We start from the raw sequence: 10,117 nt of genomic DNA on the forward strand, positions 1-10,117 counted from the left end.
TTATGGCAGCGGGGGCGGCACGTTTAGCTGCGAGACATGCGGCTCGCTTGACAGCCTTAAGACGTAACAAATGTCTGTGACAACTGCGAGGTAACACGACTCGCAACAAACACCACAAAGCTGACAGTCGCTCAGCTAATCAAGGAATTCCCTGCCTCTCAGGAACGGGTACGTTCATCACCGTGCTCACAAGAGCGTGCCACTGGAGCCTATCTTGAGCCAGCTGAACCCACAGCCTCACACACAGTTTCCTGAAGTTCTATTTTGGTATCAACGTCATCCATCTCTGCCTACGTCTACCAAATAGGCTTCGGCCACTTCCATTTCAGTAATGATCCTACCATTCGACTCTCCTAACAGCATCCTTCCTCATGGGGCAAATGGACGCCGGAGCATGATTTATGTTAGGTTAGTTTTGAACTTAGTTTTATTAGGGCTCGAGTCGCGGTAGCTCAGTGAGTTTAGTCACCAAGCTACGGTGTGGTTGACCGATGAATCGGGGGTTCGATTCCAGGCAGGATCGGAGATTCCCATCTTATGCTCACAGAGTCCGGACAGGCTCTAGTGCCCATCCACATCTTTCGTAAAGGATAAGGCGGCCGAGGTGTGAAGCTCTCCATCCACGTAAATACGGTGCCGAAGTAAAGAATGCATTGAGCTATACCTCCACTACCCCCATACAATTTCTCGGCGTGGTGCAAAATTAGTGGAGCCCACGGACAAATTTCCTTTTCATTGCAGGGCTTCAAGATGTCGCGTTCTTTATTATCGTTCTGTCCGTCTGTCTGTCTGTGTGTGCCTCCGCCCGTCTGTCACTTAAGGTAACAGCCGGCAGGAAGTTCTGAACGAGAGTCTGCGAGGGAAGGACCTTAGCGCAGGAAGCTGAAGAATCTCCACTGTTAAGGGCCGTTGCCAGGGAACGACTGGTAAAGACAGCAGGCTGGAGAAGGCTTAGCTGGAGATTAGCGACAGCGCTGTAATCACGTGCAGTTGCGAGTGGTGTGTATAGGTGTGCCAATAAATCCAGCTATCCAATCCATACCCCTCCTATAGTCACACCCCAAAACTTGACAGTATCTATTGGTTAGCCGCCACTACCTTACACTTTTAAAGAGTCGGCTGGCAGGGCCTGAGGAAAACCGAGGAGAGCGCCAATCAGAATAACCGTTTTCTGGAACGTGGCGTTGTGCCTGCTTCTTACTGAGGTGGAACGTTCCGTCGGTCACGTACGCCCTCACGGAGCCGCTGATAAGCGCCGGTTATCTCGCGCATCTGGGCACACTTTCCGAGAACAGCTCTGATATCCGTGGTATCATCACAAGAATGAGGCATCTTATTGCAGGTGTATTCCCAGGCCGATACTTTTCAAGCATTTCTTGTAACTCGTGGGCTGTCTGGTAAATAAGTGGCTCCTTGCGAGACTTCACCAGCCGAAACCAAAGGGCAAGAATCCGTAACTTACGTTCTTTCCTCAAAGTACGATACCACGTTTTACACCCATACAAAACAACGGGTTAAATTAGTCCTTTTTTTTTCTAGTCGATTTTGTAAACAGCGTCACTGCCCATGAGGTGCATTCTTGGTTCATGTTCGGATGGTAACCAGTTCGAGTCCCTACTGGTGTGTTGCAAATTCGTGTTATTGTTAGGCTTGGCGAAATTCGTCGATTTTAACAGCACCGGCGAGAAGGTTTCTGCATTACCGACAGCGCGTGTAATCCCTACGGTTAAAATGTTTGTGTCCTGTTGGCTAATTTCTGATAACGGCTGTTTTTAAAACTGATCTCATTGACCAACCGATTGTCCGAGGAGACAGAACTCGCTTTGTACAGCGGGTGCTACTGAAGCTCGTGATAAGAACAATGAAATGTGACATTGAAAATCCCGTGCCATAAATTAGCAAGGCAAAACAAGGGCGACGCAATATCAGTGCGGTAGTGGCCAAACTGTGATTCGTGTGCCACGTGTGGCTCTTTTGAGCCGTCACAGTAACTCGTGGGAAAAAGGAAATAGTTTCTCCGGTTGTTACGAACAGGGTAAATAGAAGAAGCCTGCCTGTACCTGAACACCTGCGTAGCCCTAGGTTCAGCAAGGCCGCCCACACTCGAGGTGTAACCTGCTGACCGCCCTGTGGCGAGGAAGTGTCCGCCTTTCAGAGCCCGAAGGTTTATTCCCTTGTTCATAGGACTCTGTGCTGAGTCAACTGCTCGCAGTCCACATCGTCATACAATGTTTTTAGATCAGTTTTAATAATATCTTCCCACTCATGTATAGCTTACCTTCGGGTGTACCTAGAAACATTTTACATGTATCTTCCACCCTCTCGAACCGGCTACATGCCCCGCCCATCTCAGCCTCCTCGATTTGATCACCCTGATAAAATTTGGCGATGAGTACAAAATATAAAGCTCATCATTACGTAATTTTCTCCATCCTCACGTTATTGCTTTGTCTGTGAAGGCCCGTGCAGGGGTGCCAACAGCACGACCACGAGGTCTGGTCGCATATCATAGCATACGCCTCCAAGTGCAGTAACCTTCGTCACGGCAGGAACAAGACACAGCAGTAACGGAACGGGGCAGGCCTGCGTCATTAACAAGGCCGCGACTTCCGTGCTTTCCACGATCCAGCTTTCAAGCAATTGTTTCAGTTGTGAAACACCGACAGTGACTTCGTGTCGACAGACGTAAGTCTCAGGAAGAGCCGTGACGTCAGATGATATGAGTTAATTGCCAGTTAATCTCGGCGAGCTTCCAGATTAGGCTAATCCCTGATGATAAATGCGAACCCTGACAGGATCAGCCCCCAGAAAGTTGCCACAAGTTCTTCCAGCAGCCACGAGCCACAGAAAGAGCTAACACAAAAACAACTTCAACTCACATTCATATTCCTTGCATGTCAATTACATTATTTCAGCAGTGTGTATCAGCTACTGAATGCGAAAGAGTTCGTGACCATCTGGTATTTTTCACGGTNCGGTCGCAAAGTGAGCAGAGGGTTCTCAGCTGCGGTGTATCTCCCCACAATCCGCTAGAATTTCACTAACGTTTAACAGGGGCCCACTGTCTCCATTTTACCGGGGCAGAGGAACTTTTTTCTTTTTTAATATTTATGATTTTTGGTATGGATGTGTGACATATTTCCTTCTTCCTTAAATCTTGAATTTTGTTTTCAAAAATCCAGGGGAGATGTCGCATTCCTGGTGCTCCCTCCCCCCCCCCCTGCTGGCGTCCATACCCGCAGATGCACAAATTCAAATATGAATCCCAAAATTCAGGAGAAGGGAAAATTACGAAAGATTTAGTAACCACTTCGGCCTTCAAGCGGTTGACAAAGTCTAGTGAGGTACAGAGTATTATTTAGAGAGGAACTTTACGCTGTGAATCAGAAAATCGAAATCCAACGGACCCTGCCCCAAACCCCTATCTCCCCCCTTGCGGAACAAATTATGTCACTTCGCCTACTCTTCTGCTATATTTTCCTCCTGTCTTTTAGAATGGTTCACAAAACTTAGGACGTTTCCTTGAACACCAGACTAGTGAGCATTGCTCGCGGAAAGTCTCAGTCTCACATGCACTCACTTGCTGGCCTTGTCGAGCAGCTTCCGTATGGCGGTGTAGTTGTGCGCGGTGGGCAGTCTCAGCATCTGCACACATAGCTCTGGGTCCCACCGGCTGAGGTCAAGCCCTCCGCGTAGGTCCTTCAGCAACTGCTCGCTCGAGGTTCGAACCATGGGCCCTGGGGCTCTTTTAGCCTTTGTTGCAGCGCGGACCCACCGCTGATGAGACCGCATTTTGACTCTGAAATCATACAAGGCGTGAACTTGAATTCGCTTGTGGTTTGTTATAACGGCTGGTATAATGATAAATTGCAAATGATTTAGAAGCTGACAGTTGTGGCTTAATGTAGGCAATTTCCTGGCATGTGCCTGGAGATATCCTTAGTCACGACAGACGGTGTCCTGGCCGAGACTGGAACCTAGTCCCCTTGAATAGAAGTCTGGAGCGCCACAAACACACCAGCCTGCTCGGTCGGGAATATCAAAGAAACAAGGAACGACCCGAAAACTTAGCAGTAGGTAAAGGATAATATTAAAACGGATCTGAAAGATATAGAATGGGAAGGCGCAGGCTGGATTCCTATGGTATAGGATAGGAACCTATAGGACCCTTGCGAACATGCCAATCAGGGATAACCCAAGCTCAGATACTGACCCATGAGAGCCCCCCCACCCCTGCAATTAAAAACAAACTTCCTCAAATCTTTGTCATAAACAGTGACAGATAATTCCCAGGCAATGTGACGAACACCGCCACTGAGAGTCAGAGAAACAGACATAAAAATATGGCGTCGGTGCGGTGTTGCTGCCGGATTGAGACTGCAGAATTAAGCAACAATGTGTTTCACAGTTGTGGGTACATTGTTCTGTGCCATGTTCCGATGCCTGCCAATTTAACGGTCATGACATGAACAACAGCTCAACAGACATGAATATTCATTTAACAAAGACTACAAAACTTGGGGACTCTAAATGCTACAGTCAACAAGGTCGCTGTATTTCCCTACGCTAACGAAGACGCTCAGTTCCGATTTCATTAATGACCATGAAAGTCCACGCGTATCTTCACCAACCCAGAAATTGTCACACCTGCCATCTGTAGTGCACTGTAAGAAATACTCATCGCAGTTCCTACCCTCCCGCTAGAGCGCAGCACAACATGGCAAACTATGCAACAAAATGATCAGATAAAGTGAAAAGAAAAAGTCAAAGAAAACAGTTCAGGAAAAGGCACTTTTAGACGGTATTCGCTTATTTCTTTATGCTTTAAGAAAAATAATATGAATGTTACATCTCAGAATCGCTGTCCTTTCAAACATTCAAGGTCGGCAACGCTATGTTCAGCTTGTCTTACGCACCTCGGTCAGTTCTGCGCATGTGCAAGCCATTACGTAATCGCTGATTCCATAACGCAATGCGTGACTTTGTTCGAGGCGCGGTTTGAGAATTCTCAAAACGTGTTTCACAATAAAGGGAAATACCAGTTGACGAAGCAAGTGAAACAAATATAAATAAATTCACTTCAGACTTTTCCCGTATGCTGTATAATAAATATTAAAATATACGCTGCTAAACTTTTGCCTGTCATCTCGTGCGGTCGCTCACCCTACGCGATAAGCACAGATTGCAAGCGGTGACCATAAAGATTGCTGTAGTCTGCGATGTGACGCCGTGTAGTCTGGGTGGAACCTTCTGCCGTGCAGATGTCGCAAAGGGTTGTACCAACCCTGTAGTTTTAGGAACCCTGAGTCTGATGTCTGGGGTCTATGGCCCTGGGGTCGCCTCAGCGTCTAACAGAAACGAGTACCAGGAATTAATTAAATAATTTTCCTGGGGAGTAAAGCGCGGCCGGCGCGTAAGGCTGACAACCTTACCGCCATCTTTGAGCCAATTATCTAGATACTGTGGGATCCTCAACGTCTCACAACGCTATGGGCCTTCACGGCCTGGTACAGGGATAGCTTTACTTTTTTTTTCTTTACTAAAATCTATAGCGTGTCAAAAGGTTGACCTGCTTCTACTTTAGTGTTATATATACCCCTGCCATTTTCATAAATCAGTGGAGTCCTGGAGTAATTTGTTTGGGACCTATCCTTCAACTCACGCTGGTGTAACTTGAGATTCGTGAGGGGTTCATGTCTCGAGACATTGGGCTGCATCTTTGGTTTAGATCAGTTCTTAAGAACAAGAGAGGAGTTGAAGGGTGCATTTTGTCTGGGTTGTTGCTAGGAGAAGGCTGGCCAGACTTACGTCCGTCAGCGCTTGTCTGTAATATACACACAGGTTTCTGTAGTGAGTACTGTATTTGCTCTTTGTGGTTGGAATACACGCTCAATCAACATCACTGAATTATTACGCTACCCCTCGGCCAACGTAATTCAGTCGACCCACCAACATGTTGGGTCACGACACAGATGTGGGCAACGGAAATCTTGTTGACGTTCCTAGCTCAGAAAAAATGATCGATTTGTGAATAATGAACTGGAAAAAATGGGGAAGGAAGAGGTCGTGGTCTATTTTGAAGTACTATACCGGAATTTGTCTGCAGGGACTAAAGAGAACCACGAATAACCATAGTCAGGATAGAAATCTGTGGGCAAGATTTGAATGCGACACTTCCCGAACAGGAAGTTGGAGTGGCGCTCAACGGGAGGCGCAGTTCGCACGTCATGAGCCCCCACCATGAAGTAACTTAAGTCGTTTTCACCTGGTAATGACAGAGGCAGATTGTGACGGTCACGCTTGCCGAACTGTAGCGCAGTGTTACACGCACAAGCATAGTGACAACAGCTTTCCCTTTACAGTACAACACAGGCTCTGCATTCTGCACACACAGTGTAGTTATGTGCGAACTTCTACTAGACTACACGGCGTCACATTCCAGAATACAATACTCTTCCAAACGTGACACTTGGCCTGGACTGCTTGTGACCCGGTATAGTCGTCTGCAATTGTATTCCTGCGAAATGTAATGCCACTGTCACGTGCCTTGGGAGTGACGCTGATGGTGGGCGACCTCGCCCTTAAGCACGGTAGAGAGAACGCAGCTTGTTCGCCTTTACCTTGCGTCTTGCCGGCGATGTCATTAGGTTATGCGATATTTATCTGCCTTTGCTATGTTTACAACTCCTGTGCGCAGACGGCATGGGAGTAGTTCGACCCCTTCCTGCCTTTAGGGGCACCAAATTTGACTATAAATATTATATTTTTTAAATTTACTATGTCATATTTACCCGTTCTTGACTACCAGTGTCCGCATGTCTCACTGCAAATGGATCGTCTGCTTGTGTTACGAAATAAACAGGGCTGCGTTGCCAGATTAAATAAGCGATGTTAACTCCCGTTAGGAATTCAACGGGGTGCCTCAACTTTTGTTATAAAAGCGTTCGTACTATTAACTGCCGCCATTTTCTCCGCTATTCCATTCGGGGCCAACGTTTAACACCACCTCCCATGAATAACACGCATAAATAGTTGATACAGTCTTCTTTATACAATATACTACACGTCACATATTCACATCAAAATACCGTCAATACTCACTGAGTAGGCACGATACACTGAAAAAGAAGATCTCCCGTTTCTGACCTATTACACAATACATTCATAAAACATACTGTCACGTGATAAGTGTGACTAGAGACGGGATTTGAATGGGTAACAACTCTTAAACAACTCGTAACTGCATGTAACTACGACAGTCTCACTGAGTTATACATTCTAAAGACCACTGCAACTACAGCACACATAAAGTCTTCTCAGGCTTCACTAGCCGTTGCTTGGTAGTGGCTTTCAACGGCGGATATTCCCTTTCCTCTGGGTTCCCGAACTGTCCCCGGCCTCAGCTACCAGCTTCTCACTTCTCAAAGTCAAGGTTACTTGACCTATTAATAGATCTCGTTTTTAGTCTCGGTACGGACCGCACAGAAAACGTCCATTATTGCGTGTTCTCTCGTTGTCGGGGAAACAAAGTGTCCACACAGCTGTCACTTGGCAATGGACCTACATGTCACAATATTAATGTTTGACAATTCGTCGCTGCGGTAACCTGAAATTGTGTGATTTCGAAGCTTTGATCTTGCCGTTACGTTACTTCTTAGCGTCGAGAGAGGGACACAGATTGTTGTGGTCGGTTTCTAAAGGCGGTGAATATGGAGAGAAGTGTCTTCTGGGATATGACGCCGTGTAGTCTAGTGTAATTTCACAGACGCATCGGAGGAATATACGGCCTCCATCTTCAGGGTCTAAATGGAAAGCAAACGACAAACCCATCTGCTTGTGTGGCTTACGCTTCGACTCCGAAGATGGTGGCAGTATATTCATCCGAAACGTCCGTGCTCTACCGGGCTACTCTCTTATCTGCATCCCAAAAGACAGACAATTGACTTCTGCATTTTTCAGTTATTGATGTGTGTCTTGCGTGCTTAGGAGTTGAGGTCGGGGGCGAGGTACAGTCCTGTGGGGGTGGGGCGGGGGGCAAAGTTTAAGCAGCGATCCCTGGTGTAAAGTGTGAACACAGTAAAGTCGACACTGACCTTGACGACAAATGTTACAGAATGCTGATATGTTTACTTACCGTGTAATATGGTACATCTTTCTTTTTATCCTAAACAGTGGCAGCTGCTGGCACGCCGATATCGAGTTATTCGCTTATTCTAGTTCACATTAGCAATAAACTAACATTAAGATTAAACAAGCTCGGAGATGAACTCATCTGACACGTCAGAGACTCAGCATTCCATCCCAGTAGAGTCAGTTGCTACCCACAGACTGCAGTTCACGTAGATAATACAGTATATATGTATACAAATCTAATCCGTACCTCACAGGAAACACATTACGTCTCCGCTACAGACACCAACCAGTTAATGCTGTTTGGGGAAACAGTCGCTGTTTATTGTGAGAACCATATGGAACACACAAATACACTGTGCGGGCAGAATACAGACTTTATATATAAGAATTCAATCCGTACCTCACAGGAAACACATTACGTCTCCGCTACGGAGCCCAATCGGTTAATGCTGTTTGGGGAAACAGTCGCTGTTTATTGTGAGAACCATATGGAACACACAAATACACTGTGCGGGCAGAATACAGACTTTATATATAAGAATTCAATCCGTACCTCACAGGAAACACATTACGTCTCCGCTACGGAGCCCAATCGGTTAATGCTGTTTGGGGAAACAGTCGCTGTTTATTGTGAGAACCATATGGAACACACAAATACACTGTGCGGGCAGAATACAGACTTTATATATAAGAATTCAATCCGTACCTCACAGGAAACACATTACGTCTNGTGGGCAGAATGCAGTTTTTTAGTATGTTAAAGCAGCTGCAATACATAGTGCGTTCTTTTAAGAGTAAATTCGTGTTTAAACTAGGGCTCTATGTTGGATTCGAGGCTCTCTATGCGACGTTTCGGAGCGTCCATCTATATGGTCGAAGAGTAAGCCAAGCAAGGAACTAGGGACCGGACTACACGACGTCAAACCCCAGACGGCGATATTATTCGCCACGAACATTATGCCAATCTCATTTTCCTTTTCTAAGGTAAACGTCGGTCTTAATGCAACAGCGACTGGCTGCAACGCCGAGGTCTCAAGAGTTCGATTTCCGGTGGGAGCAAGAGATTTCTCTCTTGTTCAGTGTCCAAACCGGCACTGAGTCCCACCCATGTGCTATTCCAGTGGATACCGTGGGCTCTCTCCCCAGGGGGCAACGTGACCGAGGCGTGAAGCCGACGACTTACCTTTGAGGTTAAGGTCTCCCATACGCTTTCGCTCGCGTGGTGCTTACTGACACGCGCGCGCACACACACACACACACACGTTAAAATTGATTGTTCTCTATGACCGGTAATTTGAACCGCTGGGTTTCTGGACGTTGTCTATCTTGTATTTAACAGAAACTGACGTTTCGAAAACTGGAACAATTTGCGCCCTCAGGTGAAAAAGTGAAGATGCACCCATTCAAATGGGTCCATTAGAAAGATCTGATCTCAGTGACCGCTCAGAAAACCAGACATCCCGCGGCCCAAGTGGTAAACATTCCGTCGTCACAACTGATTGCAATTGGTTTATGACCCAGACGTGCGTGTTGTGCACATGACAACAAATTTAGAACAGACTATGGGGGAAAGCACAAATATGATCTTACTCAGGCAGCACACCTTTTGTTTTTAAACGCTCGTAAATATAACCGAACTAAGAACTGCGTTACTTACGGTTTTCCAGCCCAAGTCAACTGTCCCTGTAACTCTCGCAAGCTGACAGAACACTGCGGCGTGCTGAAGGCTGCATCCGCCAACCACAAGCCATGACGTCACTGCTTCACGAGAAACCGGGTCAGTTCTGCAACCCAACAATAGGTGGATGGGCGGGATACGAACATCAACTCCGGAACTCATCTGCATGTTTGGTAAGTTAGGGAACGTACGCACAGCATAACAGTTCCGGTCCCATTCGGTGTCGTTTGTTTAATCATCTTACAAGGAAAAAGTATGTCCGGCATGTTTCATTTTTCTCTAAAATACTTTCTCCAAGATTCTTTT

At 46.5% G+C, this 10,117-nt stretch overlaps 1 protein-coding gene across 2 annotated transcripts in view; it reads right to left on the minus strand.

Moving 5' to 3' along the window:
* LOC111872599 (inverted formin-2) overlaps positions 1-9,888 on the minus strand; it is a 40,747-nt gene extending 30,859 nt beyond the window's left edge. For both annotated transcript variants that reach the window (XM_023866665.2, XM_023866664.2), the window contains exons 1-2: positions 9,791-9,888; positions 3,581-3,799 (exon numbers count right to left, since the gene is read on the minus strand). In XM_023866665.2, coding sequence (XP_023722433.1) covers positions 3,581-3,792 — 212 coding nt within the window. In that variant the 5' untranslated portion in view covers positions 3,793-3,799; positions 9,791-9,888. The remainder of the gene's footprint in view (positions 1-3,580; positions 3,800-9,790) is intronic.
* Between the last annotated feature and the right edge of the window lie 229 nt (positions 9,889-10,117).

Source organism: Cryptotermes secundus, unplaced genomic scaffold (genome assembly GCF_002891405.2).
Source record: "Cryptotermes secundus unplaced genomic scaffold, Csec_1.0 scaffold1928, whole genome shotgun sequence".
Classification (NCBI taxonomy): Eukaryota; Metazoa; Arthropoda; class Insecta; order Blattodea; family Kalotermitidae; genus Cryptotermes; species Cryptotermes secundus.